Below are 19,893 nucleotides of genomic sequence, written 5' to 3' on the forward strand. Positions count from 1 at the left end.
GTGGCATTTTAATGTATAGTATTTTTAATCTTTGTTGGAAGCCGCCCAGAGTGGCTGGGGAATCCTAGCCACAATGGGCGGGGTACAAATAATAAATTATTATATTATTATTTGATTTGAAGAGCAGACCACCACACTTCTTGTTTCCCAAGCACTGCAGGGGGTTGGGCTAGATGACCCTTTGGGTGCCTTCCAAGCCAAGAAAAGTACAGTACCAGCTGCTGATTCCTGTTGCTCAAGCTGCAGTTAAAGTTACAGGAGCGAGCCGGTGAAGATGTTCAAAATCCCTTGTCGACCTTAGCTGCCCTTGAACTTGTGAATACGTCCCGCTCTCCTGGCCTCTGCCCCCTATTCTTGCATGCTTTTTGGACCCCCAGACACACAAACAGCCACTTATTGGCTCTTTCCCCCCAGTTGTCTCTTAGTCTGCCAGCTCCCATCCCGTTGCTAGGCGCCTGCTAAGATGCTCTGGTTGCCTAGCAACCCTGCTGTTGCGATTGCGGGTTGCTGGGCATCCGCTCAGAACTACCGCTCCCAGGGTGCTTTGGGGCCTGCCACACCTGAGATGGGGGGGGGGTGCTGATGTTGCCATGGTCACGGAGGCAAACAATATGGCTGCGCCCAGCCCTGCAGGGCAGAAGGGAGCTGGAGGAGAAGCTCTGAGCCCGGTCCAGAGGGGCACCTAGAGGCTGCCAAGGATACAGGGGAGACGGGCATCGGCATGGCCAACGGGGAGCTGGACGAGGAGAGCCTGAACGACCTGTACAGTTGGGTCGATGCCATCCCTCTTTCGCGCCCCAAGAGGAACATCGCCCGCGACTTCAGCGATGGAGGTTTGGGGCGGCCAATTTTGTGTGTGTCCTGGCACTTGTATATGTGTGTTTCACAGTGGATTATAGAATCATAGCACCCAGGGCCTTTGGCTTGGGCCGATGCCAGCAGCTGCTGCAAAAGTCATGCAGACTCTCTGATAATAATAATAATAATAATAATAATAATAATAATTATTATTATTTATTCCTATCCTGTCCATTGGGCCGATGCCAGCAGCTGCTGCAAAAGCCTTGCAGACTCTCTAATGATAACAACAACAACAACAACAACAACAACAACAACAACAAAATTATTTCTACCCCGTCCATCTGGCTGGGTTTTCCCAGCCACTCTGGGCGGCTTTCAACAGAGTAGTATTAATTTTAGCAAGTAGTAGTAATTTTATTTACGGCCATAGGCCCATACAGGTAAAAACGACACATAAATAACAACTTGTGCACGTGGGAAAAACAGCCGCTAAAACACCACAACAGAGCATTATAAGCAGAATTAAACTTCAAACATTAAAAACTTCCCTAAACAGGGCTGCTGCCTTCGGACGTCTTCTAAAAGTGTCCCTATTTTCCAGGGACAGTCCCGCATTTACAGAAACCGTCCCGCCAGCTTCTGATTTGATCCCAGAATGTCCCGCTTCTCCTTAGGACGTCCCTATTTTAATTGCAGAAATGTTGGAGGGTGTGGTGGAACAATCTATATTTTCATCAGGAAAATGTTGGAGGGTTTGGGGTTATGCAACCCTTGAGACAAGTAACTATACTGTACAACCTTTAGAAGGCATCTGAAGGCAGCCCTGCATAGGGAAGTTTTTTTTTAATGTGTAATGTTTTATTATGTTTTTATATACATTGGAAGCTGCCCTGAGTGACTGGGGCAACCCAGTCAGATGGGCAGGACATAAATAATAAAATTATTATTATTATTATTATTATTGTTGTTGTTGTTGTTGTTGTTGAATAGGATGGCCCTATTTTTGTTGGAGAAATGTTGGAAGGTATGAGTCATAATAATAATAATAATAATAATAATAATAATAATAATATTTATACCCCACCATCTGGCTGGGTTTCCACAGCCACTCTGGGCGGCTCCCAATCAAGTGTTAAAAACAGTACAGCGTTACATATTAAAAACTTCCCTGAAGTTTTTAAGGAGAGGCTGCTGAGATGTGGGGCATGTGGGGCTCTTAAAGTGACATCAACACTAAGTCATGCGCGCACTGTACTGACGTAGACTCGGAGACTGCAACTAATCCAGACTGCGGCAGCTAGACTGGTGACTGGGAGCGGCCGCCGAGACCACATAACACCAGTCTTGAAAGACATACATTGGCTCCCAGTACGTTTCTGAGCACAATTCAAAGTGTTGGTGCTGGCCTTTGAAGCCCTAAACGGCCTCGGTCCAGTATACCTGAAGGAGCGTCTCCACCTCCATCATTCTGCCCAGACACTGAGGTCCAGCTCCAAGGGCCTTCTGGTGGTTCCCTCATTGCGAGAAGTGAGGTTACAGGGAACCAGGCAGAGGGCCTTCTCGGTGGTGGCGCCCGCCCTGTGGAACACCCTCCCATCAGATGTCAAAGAGAACAACTGCCAGACTTTTAGAAGACATCTGAAGGCAGCCCTGTTTAGGGAGGCTTTTAATGTTTGATGCATTACTGTATTTTAATATTTTGTTGGAAGCCGCCCAGAGTGGCTGGGGAAGCCCAGCCAGATGGGTGGGGTATGAATAAATAATAATAATAATAATAATAATAATAATAATAATAATAATAATAATAATGTCATTTGATAGTTTCTGCTCTGATTGGAGACATGTTGGGCCACCATAGACGAAGTCTATAGGAAAAGCCAGGGATGCGGTGGGCTTTGGAGGGGGCTCATCAGCTGATTCTGTTCCTACTTCTCCCTTTGATTTCCCATGCAGTTTTGGTGGCCGAAGTGGTGAAGTTTTACTTCCCAAAAATAGTGGAAATGCACAACTACGCTCCGGCTAATTCTACGCAGCAGAAGCTCTCCAACTGGGGACACCTGAACAGGTCAGTGACATCCATGAGCTATGTCCTGAATTTAAAATCCACCGCTGCCAGCTGAGATATGGGACGTGTCAAATGGGAACACTGAATGTTAAATGCTGCTTGTTTTGCTTGGTGATGTTCTCGTCTTTGCGGCATTTTGCTGCAAAACGGAGCATAGCTGGCCACTGAACTTTGAAACACCTTTGGAAATCCATCACAGCCTTCCAGAGGTGCCCATGTACTCCCAGGAGTCAAAAACCTGGGTGCCTTAAGCCCTTGCCAACACCATCCTGATGCGTCCAAGGCTACCCTGTGTCCCAGTGGGGACTTTGGATACGCTAACTTGATTTCATTGCAACTAATCCAGAATGCGGCAGCTAGACTAGTGACTGGGAGTGGCCGCCAAGACCACATAACACCGGTCTAGAAAGACCTACACTGGCTCCCAGTCCGTTTCCGAGCACAATTCAAAGTGTTGGTGCTGACCTTTAAAGCCCTAAACGGCCTTGGCCCAGTAGACCTGAAGGAGCGTCTCCACCCCCATCGTTCTGAGGTCCAGCGCCGAGGGCCTTCTGGCAGATCCTTCCCTGCGAGAAGCCAAGTTACAGGGAACCAGGCAGAGGGCCTTCTCGGTGGTGGCGCCCGCCCTGTGGAACGCCCTCCCACCAGATGTCAAGGAAATAAACAACTATCAGACTTTCAGAAGACATCTGAAGACAGCCCTGTTTAGGGAAGCTTTTAATGATTAATAGGTTATTGTATTTTAGTGTTCTGTTGGAAGCCGCCCAGAGTATCTGGGGAAACCCAGCCAGATGGGCAGGGTATAAATAATAAGTTATTATTATTATTATTATTATTGCACCCTGTGTTCCAGTGGGGACTTTGGATACGCTTGATTTCATTGCCTTTCTTCTTCTGCAGGAAAGTGCTGAGCAAGCTTAACTTCTCCATCCCAGAAGACATGGTCCGGAAGATTGCCCAGTGCACCCCTGGGATGGTAGAGCTGGTGCTGATTCCCTTGCGGCAGAAAATCGAGGAAAAACAGAAGCAGGCCAAGATGTCTAGCTCCTATCAGGTTAGCAGAGCCCGGAAGGAACGAGGGATGGAAGGCAATTAGCCCTGGCCTGTTGCATCTTGCACTGTTACAGCATTTCCGTTCACCTGCAACCTTGCAAGTCATCCTAGCAACAGGAAACTATTGTGCCCATTTTACAGATTACAAAACTGAGGCTGAGAGGCAGCAGTTTGCCCCCAGAGCGCCAACAACTCCTTGCTAATGGCCCAGCCAAGTCCAAACCGCTGCCTCCCAGATCCACGCAGAGCCATCAAGCCTGCGGGCTGCAAATGCGGCTTCTTGTTGCGCCATAATCACTACTGCTCATGCTCTGTGCTCTTGCATAGAGCTCATTCATTTCAATGGGACTTCCACAGGAGAACTTCCCAGTGGATCATGCCCAGCATTTGTAGCGGTGCAGTGAAAATACTAAGCCACCTTAAATTCACCAGTTTTTTTTTCATGCAACCGTTCCTTGTCCGTTGGTATTTTTTGGTCATTGCACCACAGTTTATTTTGCATGTGGGGACAAAGCCATCAGGTTTATGCCACAGAGTATAAATAAAGTAGGACAGTCCCTATCAGCAAAGCAAGAAAGGGGCCAGGCTGCTTGCTATTTTTCTGGAGAGCAGCAGAGGGTGCTCGCACCCTAAGTTCGCCAGACTGCTTGTTTCAGGCACTGGGAACACGGTGTCAAGATTAAGGCTGCAACCACGGCATGCATTGGTTCTGAAAGACGTTTGCTTAGCATGTTCTTCTGAAATGTTTCTTGCTGTGCTGTGATGCCCACATCTCTGGAAAGTGAGATAAATCGATAGGGGTTGAAATAAACTCGGAGTCGAGAGTGGATTTCATGCTCTTTATTCAGCTCATAGTGGTGAGGAGGAATGGAAGTTCCTCCCGAATGTCTGCTTTATATACATTATTTACAGAATGGGCCCCACGTGATTGGCTAATTCCGGGATTCTCCTGTAGGCCAATCAGGTTGTGGATTCATTTCCACCTGGAGCTGGATTGGGTGGCTCCTGTGGACCAATCAGACTGCTGCATTCTGGATCCTATTTTCTAGGACCAATCAGACTGCTGCATTTTGGATCCTATTCAACTCAGTACATAACAGGGGTGAAGTTAGATCTGGCCAAAGCAGCAGCTGGTTGCTCTTCTGTTTACTGCTGAATCAGAAAAAAATGGATTGGAGTTCGTTCTGATTCAGCAATAAGCAGAGGGTTTTCCTGGGAAATTAGAGGGGCAAACGGAAAACCTCTTGGGACGGGTGTTTCCTAGGCAAGCCCCTTTTCACGCCTTCCTCCCTTTTGCTTCCTTCCAGGGCCATCCTCCAACCGCTGTGGGCTCCTGCAGTCTTTGCTCCTTTCCGTCTCCATTGCCCCAGGTCTCAGCCTTTTTCCTCTTCAGCACAACCCCTCCTCGAAGGCCCCCTCTCTCGCTCCCCCTCTTTCCCCCTCTGCTTGTCTGATTCACTCAGCTAAAGCATCCTGGCAGATGGCCATCCAAACTTTGCTTAAAATTCTCCATGGAAGGAGAGTCCACCGCCTCTTGAGAGAGACTGTTCCACTGCCAAACATTTCTCCAATGAAAATAGAGATGTCCTATTTAACTTATTTATTACTACACTGTTACTATTATTATTATCAGAGCTAGAAGCTACAACGTTTCTCCAACAAAAATGGGAACATCCTATTCAATAATAACAATAATAATAATAATAATAATAATAATAATAATTTATACCCCGCCCTCCCCGGGCTCAGGGCAGCTAACACCAGTAAAATTACAGTAAAACCATAATGGGGGGGACCGACCAATTTAAAATGCAGGTTAAAATGCGATTTAAAAGGCAGCCTCATTTTAAAAGTAGCCCATAGATCAAAACCGTAAGGGGAGGGAAACATAAGGGCCAGACTGAGTCTAAACCAAAGGCCAGGCAGAAGAGCTCTGTCTTGCAGGCCCTGCGGAAAAATGTCCAGTCCCACAGGACCCTGGTCTCTTGGCACAGAGCATTCTACCAAGTCGGGGCCAGTACTGAAAAGGCCCTGGCCCTAGTTGAGACCAATCTAAACACCTTGCGATTTGGGACCTCCAAAATGTTGTCATTTGTGGACCTTAAGGTCCTCCGCAGGGCATACCAGGAGAAGCGGTCCCGTAGGTCTTATTATCTTATTATTTATATCCCACCCATCTGACTGAGTTGCCCCAGCCACTCTGGGTGGCTTCTAAAATATATTAAACAGTAAGAAAACACCAATCACTGAAAGCCTCCCTGTACAGAACTTTCTTCAGATGTCTTCGGATGTGTAGTTACTTCTTTCCTTGGCTTCAAGAAGGCTGCATAACTCCATATCCTCCAACGTTTCTCCAATGAAAATAGGGATGTCCTAAAGAAATGCGGAACTTTTCGGGATCAAATCAGAAACCGGGACGGCTTCTGTAAATGTCCCTGGAAAATAGGAAGACTTGGAGGGTCTGCGGCATCACAGAGCTTGCTGGAAAAGTAAAGGATTCTGGCAAGAATAAGAAGAGATTGTAACTCCTCTTATCATCTGCGGTGAATATGCAAAAAAGGCAGATCTGCGTCAAGAGGCCAGGCGTGATTCTTCCATGACGTGAGCTGGGCTGCAAAATCTCTCTTCTTGGATGGATTCCAGGGAGGGAGCCAGGTCAGGGCTCTTTCATGCCAGCCTGACGCATCCGGGACTGTCGCAGAGAATATGAATGGCCTCCGTCCGAAAGCACTGGGCTCGAGCTGTTTGATCTGCCACAGCCCATGCACAAATGACAGCCGGCGGTTGTGGAGTAATGGGTGGGTTGTGTGCACTTGCGCTCCATACAGCACGTGCGGCTGTCAGCCGAGAGAAGGAGCCACAATCCTACGTGCAGCTCGTTTGTGGGACTCAACGGAACAGGCACAGGCCAGCGCTGCAACTTGTTTAATGCAGCGCAGGGCAGCCTGGCTTGATCCACTCTGTCCAGCATCTAGAAAGAAGCTGGTGAATTTACACCCAGGGCAGGGGCAGGGACGGCATCCAGGAAACCCCCATGCAGGGCAGGACTGCAGTAACCCTTCCTCACTGCCTGCTCTCCCTCCCTGCCCCACAACTGGTATTCAGTGGTAACTACCTCTGAACCTGAAGGTTCTACGTAGCAGTCATGGACAATAGCCATTTATCTGCCTCTCCTTAGTGCATCTGTCTCTAGTCCTCCATGGCTGCTTTTTCTTTCTTTGCTTCAAGCAGAGCTAGGGTTGCCATATTTTGAAGAGCACAAAAGGGTACGCTATGATGACTCATTTTAAATACGCCTACTATATGTAGGGGACGCGGGTGGCGCTGTGGGTTAAACCACAGAGCCTAGGACTTGCCGATCAGAAGGTCGGCGGTTCAAATCCCCGAAACGGGGTGAGCTCCCGTTGCTCAGTCCCTGCTCCTGCCAACCTAGCAGTTCGAAAGCACGTCAAAGTACAAGTACAGTAGATAAATAGGTACCGCTCTGGTGGGAAGGTAAACGGCATTTCCGTGCGCTGCTCTGGTTCGCCAGAAGCGGCTTAGTCATGCTGGCCACATGACCCGGAAGCTGTACGCCGGCTCCCTCGGCCAATAAAGCGAGATGAGCGCCTAACCCCAGAGTTGGCCACAACTGGACCTAATGGTCAGGGGTCCCTTTACCTTTATTTAACTATTATTATTATTATTATTATTATTATTATTATTATTATTATTATTCCCCGCCCATCTTACTTGCACCAGCCCCTCTGGACGACTTCCAACAGATCTAAAAACATAATAAAACATCAAACATTAAAAAGCTTCCCTATCCACCGCTGCCTTCCAATGCCTTCTAAAGGTTGTACAGTTACTTATCTCCTTGGCTCGGGGGTCACATAACTCCATACCCTCCAACATTTCTCCGATGAAAATACTTTATACTTTATTGTATACAGTGAAATTACAGGAGCACCCCCCACTCAGCTCTCTTGGTCTTAATTCCCCTCATTTACTGACACACACACACACCAAACCCAAAAGTCAGTTGCCCTGTTGTTATCTTTCCATTCAGCATCCTAACAGCCCAGGGATAGAAGCTGTTCTTTACCCTGTTGGCGCGACTAATCATGCTTCCATACCTTCTGCCCAAGGGCAGGAGATCAAGAAAGTGCCGGCCAGGGTGTGAATCATCCCTGAGGATTTTCCTCACTCTCCTGAGGCAACGTTCTTCCGCTATTTCATCCAGCAGATTCATGGGACATCACATAATATCTTGTGCTGTATTCACCACTCCCTATCAGTTGATGTCAAACCAGCGTACCACACCGTGATGCAGTGTGAAAGGACACTTTCTATTGCGGACCAGTAGACAGAGATCATAGCGACGTTCTAAGGAAAAGTGGGAAATTCTGGGATCAAATCAGAAACCAGGACGGCTTCTGTAAATCCGGGACTGAAAATAGGGATTTCCTCTATTTATTTATTCCTCTATCTATTTATTTGGGAGTCTGGCATTGGGATGGGCTTTGAGGTCTCCTTAGTGCATGGCTGCTCACGGCCGGACCCTGACAAAGAAAATAATCTCAAAAGCCCGGGAAGCCTCCCCTCTCCCTGACAGCTTCTCAGGAGCCCCAGAAACGATTTCGGTGGCTGTTCCTCAACGGGTCGCCAAACTGCTGTGCCTCTTTCCTTTGCTGCCCTCCTTTCTCTGCTGCTGTGGGATTAATCCTGCCCTGCTCAGAGGCTGCTGCGACCCCTATGTTCCTTTCCAAGCTCACACCTGCATGTCACAACTCAAACCAGCATCAGACCAGAAGGTGGGGAGAAGCCAGTTTAATTGAATACAGTGGTACCTCAGGTTAAGTACTAAATTCATTCCGGAGGTCCGTACTTAACCAGAAACTGTTCTTAACCTGAAGCACCACTTTAGGTAATGGGGCCTCCTGCTGCTGCCGCGCTGTCGGAGCACGATTTCTGTTCTCATCCTGAAGCAAAGTTCTTAACCTGAAGCACTAGTTCTGGGTTAGAGGAGTCTGTAACCTGAAGTGTATGTAACCTGAAGCGTATGTAACCTGAGATGCCACTGTAGTGTTGATGTGGCCAGGAGGGCTTTTCATGGAGGAAGGGAGGAGCGGGACCCTGAGCGCTCGAAGAGTCAACTTGCTTTTCTTCTCTGGCTCTCTCGACACAGGAGCTGGGAATGCGCTCGACCCTGGAGGAAAACAACTACCTGGATACAGGTAGGAGCAATGTTTTAGCTATACAGACCTTTGTCAGCAAGATGATGTCTCTGCTTTTTTAAGATGCTGTCTAGGTTTGTCATTGCTTTTCTCCCAAGAAGCAGGCGTCTTTTAATTTCGTGGCTGCTGTCACCATCTGCAGTGATCATAGAGCCCAAGAAAGTCAAATCTCTCACTGCCTCCATTTCTTCCCCTTCTATTTGCCGGGAGGTGATGGGACCAGTGGCCATGATCTTAGTGGTTTTTTGATGTTGAGCTTCATAAATGACTAAACAACAACAAAGGATCAATGCTGGATCAGGCCAGAACACCAGAAGAGCCAGCTGCTGGATCAGACCAATGAGTAATCTAGTCCAGCATCCTGTGGGAAACCGGCAAGCAGGATTTGAACACAAGACCACCTTTGTGGTTCCCAGCAGTTGGCATTCAGAAGCATTGCTGCCTCTGACTATGGCTGGTAGTGATTGACAGCTGTCCTCCTCCATGATTTTTTCTAACCTTTGAAAGCCGTCCAAGTTAGTGGCCATCATTGCCTCCTGTGGCAGAGAGTTCCATAGATTAACTCTGCACTGCATGAAGAAGGGCTTCCTTTTGCCTGTCCTGAAACTTCCATCACCCAGCTTTTAAACGTGTCTGTGGGGTATTCCAACTAGAGCTGGAAGGGACCACAAGATTTATTCAGTCCAATGCAGGAACCTTTTGCCCAACATGGGGCTCAAACCCACAACCCTGCGGTTAAGAGTCTCCTGCTCCACCAAGTGAGTTAACCCCAGTCCTAAGGCCTGGAGGAGACTTGCTGCCAGTCAGTGCAAGCCAGAGGTCGGCAAGGTTTACCAGCCATGGGCTGGATCACTCCCATGGAGATAGTCCGTGGGCCGGAGTGGCGCAGCGCGATGCCGGAAATTGCATCTGCGCATATCTGCGACGCCAAAAATCGCTACTGCGCATGCCCAGACGCCGAAAATCGCACCTGCATAGAAGCAATTTCCGGTGTCTGGACATGCGCAGATGCGATTTCCGGTATCTACGTATGTGCAGATGCGATTTCTGGCGCCGCTCGATGAGTCCCCGCACCACGCTGTGCCGGTTTAGCGCAGTGCGCAGGGGACTTGCCAAGTGGGTGGCTCAGTTCAGGGGTGGCTCGTGGGCCAGTAAAGCGGTCTTCGTGGGCCACATCCGGCCCATGGGCCACACGTTGGCAACCCCTGGTGTAAGCCATACTGCGCCAGAGGACCCAGAGGTCTGACTCAGTACAGTGGATGCTCGGGTTGCGAACGTGATCCGTGCAGGATGCACGTTCGCAAACCTCAGCGTTCGCAACCCGCAGTGGTGTGTCTGCGCATGCGTGGGTTGCAATTCGGTGTTTCTGCACATGCGCGAAACCTGGAAGTAACCAGTTCTGATACTTCTGGGTTTTGGCGCGTCCGTAACCTGAAAAAACGCAACCTGTAGCGTCCGTAACCTGAGGTATGATTGCTGTACAAAGTGGCAGCCTATCCTCCTAGAGGGATATTTATGCATATAGCTAAGAGAGTCTATTTGTTATTATAAAATTTTCACATGACCCCAGGAGGTGCTGGAACCTTACCCTCAAAGGCACCCTCCTCCATTGTCTCCCGAGCCAGACGGATGCCAATCAACCATAGCCATTATTTATTATTAAGCCGTGTATGCATCTTTTTCCTAAATCAGTCACCAGAATGCAGTAAGGAACAGGATCCATCCGTCAGGGACTGTGCTGAGGAGGGCTGCACTGATGAGGAATGGTGGGAGCCTGCTCCGGACCAGAATCCTGAATCTTCACAGGAGCAGTGGGGCAGTATAGATTTGGAACTGTGGTTCGCAGAGGGGCATAGTCCAGAAAGCAAAAGTTGGGAAGAACTGGGTGGTGAACAGCTAGGAGGAGGAGAACCGGCAGGGAGAGAGAGAGTTAACAGACTCTGGTTCACTGGAAAGCGTCCAGCCGTTCAGTCCAAGGTTGTCACGGTCCGGTTCATGGGGGATCGAAGTCCTGGCTGGGGACATCGGGACCGGGGGCAAGATGGCGGAGTGGGAGCAGGAACGGGAGATCAGAAGCCAGGAGTTGGGAAGCCAAGAGTCCGAGGGTCAGAGAGCTGGGAGTCAAGAAGCCAAGGGTCTGAGGATCAAGAAGCAAGGAGTCACGAAGTCATGGGTTCGAGGATCAAGAAGCAAGGAGTCACAAAGTCAGGGGTCCGAGGATCAAGAAGCAGGGAGTCACAAAGTCAGGGGTCCGAGGATCAAGAAGCAAGGAGTCAAGAAGCCGAGGTTCGAGGATCAGGAAACAAGAAGCCAAATGCAGCAAGGCAGGGAACGTGTTGCTGTGGCCAAGAGCTGAAGGGAAAAACTGACCTTATATCCCTTTCCGGCTCTTGCCACCAGCTGCTGTTAGTTACCAATCAGCCTCACCTGTGTGGCCGCGCCTTGCCTCTTCAGAACAAACTTAGGAAGGCCCCAGTCCTGCGAAGCCCTACTGGTCCCAGGGCCTGGCTCCTGCATGCACTCCTGACAAAGGTCAAGGAGATTAGATAAGGTGGCTGCACAGAAGGCACGGTGGATGCCAGATCAGGTTGCAAGACGAAGAAGTGACTCTGGGGGAGAAGTGGGTGTAAGCCTTAACTGGGAGCACCTTTACTCTGAGAACGGACTCTTTGCTCTTTCACTGTGTTCATTAGAATCTCTTTAAATGGAAAGAGACTATTTTTGCTTTGTTCTGCTTATGCACGGCCAAAGCGAGGGAGGAAGCCACTTCCCCGAACCCTGACACCATCCATCGCAGTATTGTCTACACTGACTGGCAGCAGATTTCCAGGATTTTGGGCAGGAGTCTCTCTCAGCCCTGCCCGGAGATGCCATCGAGGACTGAACCTGGGACATTCTGCAGCATGCAAAGCAGATGTTCCATCACTGAGCTGTGGACCTTCCCTAATAAGATGGATCAATAAATAATAAATTCTCATGCAATTTTTTTATTTTTAAAGTCATATAAAGGCATAGATAGCTATAAATACAGTCTCCGTTGAATTCTGGTTTCATTGCGGGGTGGGGATTTTGGAGATCCTACATGCCTCTCATTACAGTCTCTGTTTCGCATTTTACAGGCTTCACTTCAAAGCCCAAGCCCAACAGCACCCAGGACTCTCCTGGGTTGGAAAGGTAATTAAAAAAAAGAGAAGAATTACTGGCAGTTAGGGAAACCCTGTTTTGCCAGGGCTGGCATTACAGCTGCAAGCAATTATTATTATTATTATTATTATTATTATTATTATTATTATTAGCCTGCCATAACTGCCTCTTGTGGCAGGGAGTTCCATAGTTTAAGGAGCAGGTCCACCAGGTTGGGCAGCCCGGTGGAAATCCTCTTGGTTCTTTCTCTCACCTGAGCCCTGCGGCAGCCTCAGTGCCGCCCTGTCTGTGTCCTTTGCCCGACTTCCCCAACATAGGGCCCTCCAGGCACATTTGACCACCGCTCAACTCCCACCCGCCCCTCCCCATCTTATCCCCACAAACAGCCCTGTGAGGTAGGCTGGGAGGTGGCGAATGGCCACAGCAAGCTAAGCGGGGATTCGAACCCCGGCCTCCCAGGCCCCCAAAGACAGGCACTCTAACCACTAGTCCACACTGATATTGGTGGACTCGCAGCATTCATCAGCGCCGGCAGCCAGCCAGCCAGCCAGGGAGGAGGAGTGGGGAGGTTGTAGTTCATCTGGGGGCGCCACGTTGGCGAGCTCTGCTGCGAACTGGGATAGCTAAATGGAGCCTCCAGGATTAGTGGCAGTCTAGCTGAAGCCCTGAACCAAATCTGGGGTTTTGCTTTGACCTGGTAAAGTACCTGGCTGCTCGTGTGTGTGTGTGTGTGTGTGTTGGGTAGGAACCCCCCAGGTTTTTGCACCACCGTGACCTCCAGAACTTTTCCTTGTCTCCAGGGGGCCCAAAGGACACCAGAGCTACACGGTGCCTCTGCAAACGGATGCCAACCTACGACTCCACTTAGCAGAGAGGGAACAAGCCCTTCTGGCCTCGCAGGAGATGGTGCAGGTGAGAGGCGCTCCTTTGCCCTTCCTCTGAGGCCCAGCCAGGTTCATCTTCCTCACCCAAACTTTAGCCCTGCCCTGCCCTTCATCAGGTGCCAACAGACTCAAAGATCTCAGTTCCTATTGCTGCAGAATGGGCATTATGTGGCACTTGCCACAGCGCCCCTTCCGCCTGTTTCTACAGGTGGGCAGGGTTAGTCTGGACAGACGTGTCTGAGGCTGTTAGCCACACGCACCACCCAAGGAACTCCCTGCCACAGGATGCCGGTTGTGGCTGCCTCAGGGCCCTGGGTCTCTTTCCTCTCCACCAGGAACTGCTGGGGCTACCCTTCAAAATCTACCCCTCTCTGTCTCTTCCCTGGTCCAGATCCTCCAGATGAAGGTCCGCCGCTTGGAGCATCTCTTGCACCTGAAGAACGTCCGGATCGATGACCTAACCCGCCGCCTGCAGCAGGCGGAGCAGAGGCGGAAGTGAAGGCGCCGTCTCGGGTTCCCCTCTCTGGTGCCCACCAGACGATTTTTTCAGATGGCCAGGCCTCCTCTCTCTGTCTGTCTGTCTCTCTTTCTCTCTTTTCTGCCACCTCTTCCTTTGCAAACAGCTGCTTTCAGGCTCCAGGCAGGCTGAGACGTCAGAGCAACAAAGGCTGGCAGAGGTCCCAAGTCTGGCTGGCGCGGGCAGATGGCCTCGCCGATGCCCAGAGGCCAGGGATGGGATGAAAAGCAGGAGTCAGCCAAGAGGTGCCAGGCCAGGAGGACGTGCCCTCAATTCTCCCCAACCCTCTTGCTGGTCCACATCCAAGGGCTAGACTGCCCTGGTACAGGGGGCTCTGCTGCTCAGGGATGAGAGCTCCCTCTTGGGCTCTCCAAAACCAGCACTCGCTTGAGAGTTCCCCACTCCGCAACAGTCTAGGAAATGGGCTTGTGGCTTCACTGTTGCCTTGGATGCCCTGCTTGCCGCCTCCTCACCTGGTGACTAGGTCCAGGCCTGCCTCCTCCCAGGTGAGGCCAGCCTCTGTGCCTTGCCCACTCTCTCCCAAGTCCTTGCGCTTGCAGGTGGCACTGGAACATCTCGAAGGCTCTGAGGGCTGTGGATGGAGCAACAGGGCGTTCTGCCAGGTGTCTTGAGCTCTGCGACTTTCTGTTGAGGAGAAACTGTACTTTCAGGGTACACGGGGGGGGGGGATCCTGCTGGTGCATTGCCCCTGGGAAATGTCGTTCTGAGAAGTACAGGCCTTTGTGGGTGACGCGGCAATCAGGATCCAACATCCTTCTGTGGGTCTTCTCTCTCTCCAGCATTGTTTTCACCTTTGGGGGGGGGGCGCGATAGTTTTGGCTGTTTCTTCTGTTTCTTCATCTCCCTGCTCCCAGTGCTGCAGATGTGCAGATGGAACGGTTCCCCCATAGACCCCACTTTTTCTGCAGTGAGGGGCAGGCACCTCGTGCATTAAATAGGGAGTGGGTCACCCCTTGAACCCTGTTGGTGCCCGTGAAAGCTTTTTGCACAATTGCACTCTGTGCCTCTGTGGCAAAGGGCATGCAAATCCCAACTGTGAAAGAAAAACGGTTGCAAACCCCAGCAGGCAAATGGGGCTCTTGCACAAAAGTGGAATCTGCAGATGCAGCAACGACAAAGAGGCGTCGTGACTTCCGCTTGATAAGTTAGTTGCAGGCCTGTGTTTTGAACATAGGTTCCCCAATTTTATTTTGTTTTTAAATTTTAAGTCAACTTCCTTTTTTTTTTTTTTTGCCAAAATGAAAGAAGGCAGCTTCTGCTGTCCTAAGCCAGAGTTTGCCAACCTGGTGCCCCCCAGATGTTTGTGATGACAACTCGCGGGTCGGTCGTGGCTCAGAAAGCAGCTATATTATTTGAAGATTGGTGGGCAAAGGAGACCGTCCTTGGCGATAGGAGAAAAGTCATTTGCCTTACCTCCAACCTTCCAAATCTAGACCTATCAGGTGGGAGGTTTTGGGAGAGTTCGGGAACACCACCCGGGATGTCCTTTTACTTTGCAAGCCCTGTTGTTTTTTTCTCTTGGGTTTTTGTGCTAGATCTTCACATATGCTGGGCCACTAAGGAAGGTTTGCATCCAATGAATTTCAGTCCAAACAGAACCGAACGTTGTCGCGAGGGCTCCTTTGTTCTATTATTTGGCCCTTGCTGTATGCAATTCAGTCTGACCTTGCAAACCTCCAACATTCTCTCTTATTGACCTCAGGATCTGCCCATCATATGGGGGTGTGCAGAATTTTTTTGCAGCAAGCTTCAATTATGGCATCAGCAGACCTGCGCACAGCCTCCAACAGACCTCTGCATATAATTCTGCGTGGGCTTCACTGCTCAATACTGTGTAAGATTCCAAGCTTGCCACGGGGACTCTTGAGTCGGCTCTCCCTGTTTAGCTCCCATAATGACCTTTTCTTCCAACGCAATAGATCTCTGGAACTGCCATGCAGATCTCAGAATCTTCTAGAGATGCCTGCATCTGCCCCGCTGTCGCAAGGGAGGGTTGAATTCAGGGGTCGCCAACGTGGTGCTGTTTGACCCCAGCTTCCATCACATGGACCAGTGATCAGGGATGATGGGAGCAGTAGTCCCAAAACGTTTAAAGGGGCACCACATGGTCTAAACCATGGGGCCTTCTCCTAGCGCCACAGGAAGCTGGAGGAGATATCCCACTTTCTATTGTCCTCAGGCATCTAGTGAGCAATTCACATAATAGCTATTGTTTTCCTTGGTGAAACGTTTGTGACTGTTGCAGCCTGGAACACAGAACTTGAAGGGACAAGCTAATCTGCTTCAAAACATGCCATTCCACCATGGCTGCTGCCCCGGGCTCTCGGAGGCGGACGCCACATTTCCTTATGCCATGCAGAAAAAGGAACGTGGCCACAAGGGATGGGGGAAGGCTGGCACCATGCCATGCCCTGACTACGATGAATGCTTGAGCATTTTCTCAGGAGATGCTGTCTAGAGCAGACACAAGACGGGGGTCCTTGGCCCAGCTCTGATGCGAAAACGGTGGCGTGGACGAGCAGACCCTCCCGCCGATGGAGCAGGCGTTCTGATCAGTTGCTTTTAATCAATCGCTTTTCGATTATGGTGAAGCTAATGTTGCATCTGGGTAACGTTGGGTCATCACGGGCCGGGGTTTCTGTACAATCGTGTTTTTCTTTGCATAGGGGCTTGTCTGAAGATCTTTCAGCATTAAAACAGTTTATCCTTCTCGTTCCTCGTCTCTTTTATTTGGAGCACTCTAGCAGCAGGGAGGAGGGACGCGGGTGGTCTAAACCACACAGCCTAGGACTTGCCGATCAGAAGGTTGGCAGTTCAAATCCCCGCGATGGAGTGAGCTCCGGTTGCTCGGTCCCTGCTCCTGCCAACCTAGCAGCTCAAAAGCAAGTCGAAGTGCAAGTAAATAAATAGGTACCTGTCAGGGACGCAGCGGGAGCGCAGGGAGGGGAGGAGATGGAGAGTGAGGGGGAGCAATCCGAGGGCAGCGTAGGAGAAGAGGACAGTAGCCCGAGAGATTCCATGAGCCTCTCCAGCGAATCGGAAGATTCACAGAAGGGGGCGCCGATGGCCAGGGCAAGGGGGGCCCCAAGGGGGACACCCCAGAAGCAAGGGGCCAGCGGGGACTCCCAGAGCAGCAGTTGGAAATCAGGACCAGCTTCCCCACCAGAGCATAGTGGGGGGGAAGGGCCCCAGGTATCAGGGCCAGCATATTCGCCACCAGCGAGAGAAGATGAGTCAGGGTTGACCACGCCTCCATCGGAGAGCGAGGGAACGGTCGAGAGGAAGGTTACCGGCTGGGCGCGCGCGCCAAGTTCAAATGTACAGGCGAGCGGCACAGCAGGTAGCCCGGATAGGGAACCAGGTCCTAAAGCCCGCCGGAAGGAGGGGCAAGAATCAGGGGGGTCAGCGTCAGAAGAGTCCAGAAAGGATGAAACCCCAGCGGGCAGGAGGGCCCAGAGGAGGAAGGAGCGAAGGAAGAGGTGGGGCAAGGCTAGAGTCTTAAACTGGTGTCAGGGGGGCGGAGACTCAGACGGGACTTCGCCGGTCTAGACTTTAAGACGTAGAGCGGCACGCTGCGGCTTTGAAATGGAAACTGAACTTCAATAAAGACTTTTGTACATAACTACAGCCGGGCGTTGGTCCTTTGTGAGCTGGGACCAAGGGGCAGCTCTGACAGTACCGCTCCGGCGGGAAGGTAAATTGTGCTTCCATGCGCTGCTCTGGTTCACCAGAAGCGGCTTAGTCATGCTGGCCACATGACCTGGAAGCTGTACGCCGGCTCCCTCGGCCAATAGAGCGAGATGAGCGCCGCAACCCCAGAGTCAGCCACGACTAGACCTAATGGTCAGGGGTCCTTTAGCAGCAGGGAGAGTGCTCCAAAAGATTTTGGAGCAGCACTCCCAAGCTAGGGCTCCCTCGATGCTTTAGGCAAATGCATGGGGAGAAGGCTATCAATGGATACTAGCCACAATGGGCATGTTCTCCTGCACTGCCAGAGGTGTCATGCCTTTGAATACCTGTTGCTGGGAATCATAGGCTGGCAAAGCTAAACATACCCAGCTCCTTCAACCGTTCCTCATATGGCTTGGTTACCCGACCCTTGTTTGTCTTGGTTGCCTGCCTCTGCACACCTTCCAGCTTGTCAACATCCTTCTTAGATTGTGGTGCCCAGACCTGGACACTGAACTCTAGGTAGGGTCTGACCAAGGCCAATAGAGGGGAACTATTACTTCACTGAGCACTAAACTTCTGTTGATGCAGCCTAGAATAGCATTATAGAATACAGGGACATGGGTGGCGCTGTGTTCTAAACCACTGAGCCTCTTGGGCTTGCCGATCAGAAGGTCGGCGGTTCAAATCCCTGCGACGGAGGCTCTGTCCCAGCTTCTGCCAACCTAGCAGTTCAGAAGCACACCTGTGCAAGTAGATAAATAGGTACTGCTGTGGCGGGTAGGAAAATGGCGTTTCCGTGCGCTGTGACACTCATCACGGTCCTCCGTGTGCCAGTAGCAGCTTAATCATGCTGGCCACATGACCCGGAAAACTGTCTGTGGACAAACGCCGGCTCCCTCGGCCTGAAAGTGAGATGAGCGCCACAACCCCACAGTCGCCTTTGACAGGACTTAACCATCCAGGAGTCCTTTACCTTTTACCTAGAATAGGATTAGCTTTTATTTATTTTTTGCATCATCACACTGTTGACCTATGCTAAGCTACTGGTCTACTACGACCCCCTAGAACAGTTTTACATGTACTACTGGCAAGCCAGGGGTCCCCCCATCTTATATTTGTGCAGCTGATTCTTCCTGCCTAAGTGCAGAACCTTGCTTTTGTACCTGTTGAAACTCAGTTTTGTTAGTTTGTTTTCCCCCCAATTTTTTTTATTGATTTTCAACATTTAAAACATCACATAAACACATAAAAACACTCAACAAAGAAAACACAGCAATAAACTAAACACATACAAAAAAGTCTATTTCTTCTAGTACCCAACTACTTCACATTAATAGGGGACTTCCTCAAATCCCCCCTAACTGAATTTCATTATATCACTTTTATAACAGTTCTCCAAATTCATATTTCTAATAATGTGTTATGTACTGAGTTGAATAGGATCCAAACTGCAGCAGTCTGATTGGTCCTAGAACAATAGGCTCCAAAAGGCAGCAGTCTGATTGGTCCTAGAACAATAGGATTCAGAATGCAGCAGTCTGATTGGTCCTAGAACAATGCAGCAGTATGATTGGTTAGCAGGAACCACCCAATCATGCTCCAGATAGAAGTGAATCCACAACCTGATTGGCCTACAGTAGAATCCTGGAATTAGCCAATCATGTGCAGCCCATTGTGTAAATAATGTATATAAAGCAGATACTTTGAGGGGACATTCATTCATTCCTCCTCACCACTATGAGCTGAATAAAGAGCATGAAATCACTTTGCGACTCTGAGTATATTTCACTGGCGACGAGGATGGGATCCCGCTGAGCTGACTGCCACACACAGCACCGCAGCACCGCCACCTGCCGCACCGCTGCCTCGCACCGTGTATCCAGGCTTCAGCTCCGGGACACAAGGAACTCAGAATGGCAACTGACAGCAGCTTCTCGCCATTCAACCCAGCATCTGGAGACTGGGAAGCGTACGCCTCCCGTTTCACCTTCCTCCTAGAAGCCAAAGGGGTCACCGATGAAGAAGACGCCAAGAAGAGGGCAATATTCTTCAGCGTCTGCGGAGAGGAGACATTTGAAATCGCCCGGGCTCTCCTTGCGCCTGAAGACGTCGCTACTGTTCCATACAAAACAATAATGGAACAGCTGAAGGGGCACTTTTCGCCACAGCCCTCAGTGGTGGCTCGTTGAAATGCCTTCTACGCAAAGCGGCAAGCCCCTGGGGAAACCATAACTGGGTTTGTGACCTCTCTCCGCCAAGCTGCCCGGTTCTGCAACTTCTCAGAGCTGGAGAACATGCTTCGTGACCGCCTCGTCGGTGGCCTGAAGGATGAGAAGCTGCAACGACGCCTCTACGCTAAGAAGAACCTAACGTTCCAGGTCGCTCTGGAGGAGGCCCTGGCAACGGAAGCTGCTGAGAGGTCGACGCAAGAGGCACGGCTGAGCCAGCCGTCCCAACCGAGGGTCCACCACGAAGACCTCACCAACGACTCGGGATCCGACAGGGAGGAGGTGCACC

General features: G+C 50.5%; 1 protein-coding gene across 2 annotated transcripts; it reads left to right on the forward strand.

Annotated features, from left to right (window-relative positions):
* Positions 1–520: 520 nt before the first annotated feature.
* On the forward strand, positions 521–15,925 carry SPEF1 (sperm flagellar 1). Of its 2 annotated transcripts, XM_081877357.1 has the most exons (8): positions 521–833; positions 2,755–2,866; positions 3,767–3,920; positions 5,227–5,289; positions 9,090–9,138; positions 12,258–12,312; positions 13,083–13,194; positions 13,558–15,925. In XM_081877357.1, exons 1-8 carry the CDS (start codon positions 722–724, stop codon positions 13,663–13,665), a joined length of 765 nt encoding a protein of 254 aa, XP_081733483.1. In that variant the 5' UTR covers positions 521–721; the 3' UTR covers positions 13,666–15,925. The 2 variants fall into 2 exon arrangements, with proteins under 2 accessions (XP_081733483.1, XP_081733484.1); XM_081877358.1 differs by lacking the exon at positions 5,227–5,289 and having other exon boundaries at positions 527–833.
* The last annotated feature ends 3,968 nt before the right edge of the window (positions 15,926–19,893 follow it).

This window comes from Podarcis erhardii, assembly GCF_964252035.2.
Source record: "Podarcis erhardii genome assembly, chromosome: 9".
Lineage (NCBI taxonomy): Eukaryota > Metazoa > Chordata > Lepidosauria > Squamata > Lacertidae > Podarcis > Podarcis erhardii.

Bases quoted from the DNA above. Each gene is read 5' to 3' on its own strand.
- SPEF1 (XM_081877357.1), top strand. From the start codon at position 722: ATGGCCAACGGGGAGCTGGACGAGGAGAGCCTGAACGACCTGTACAGT. The intron at 2,867-3,766 runs GTCAGTGACATC...CTTCTTCTGCAG, and splicing joins AACTGGGGACACCTGAACAG to GAAAGTGCTGAGCAAGCTTA. The intron at 12,313-13,082 runs GTAATTAAAAAA...CCTTGTCTCCAG, and splicing joins GACTCTCCTGGGTTGGAAAG to GGGGCCCAAAGGACACCAGA.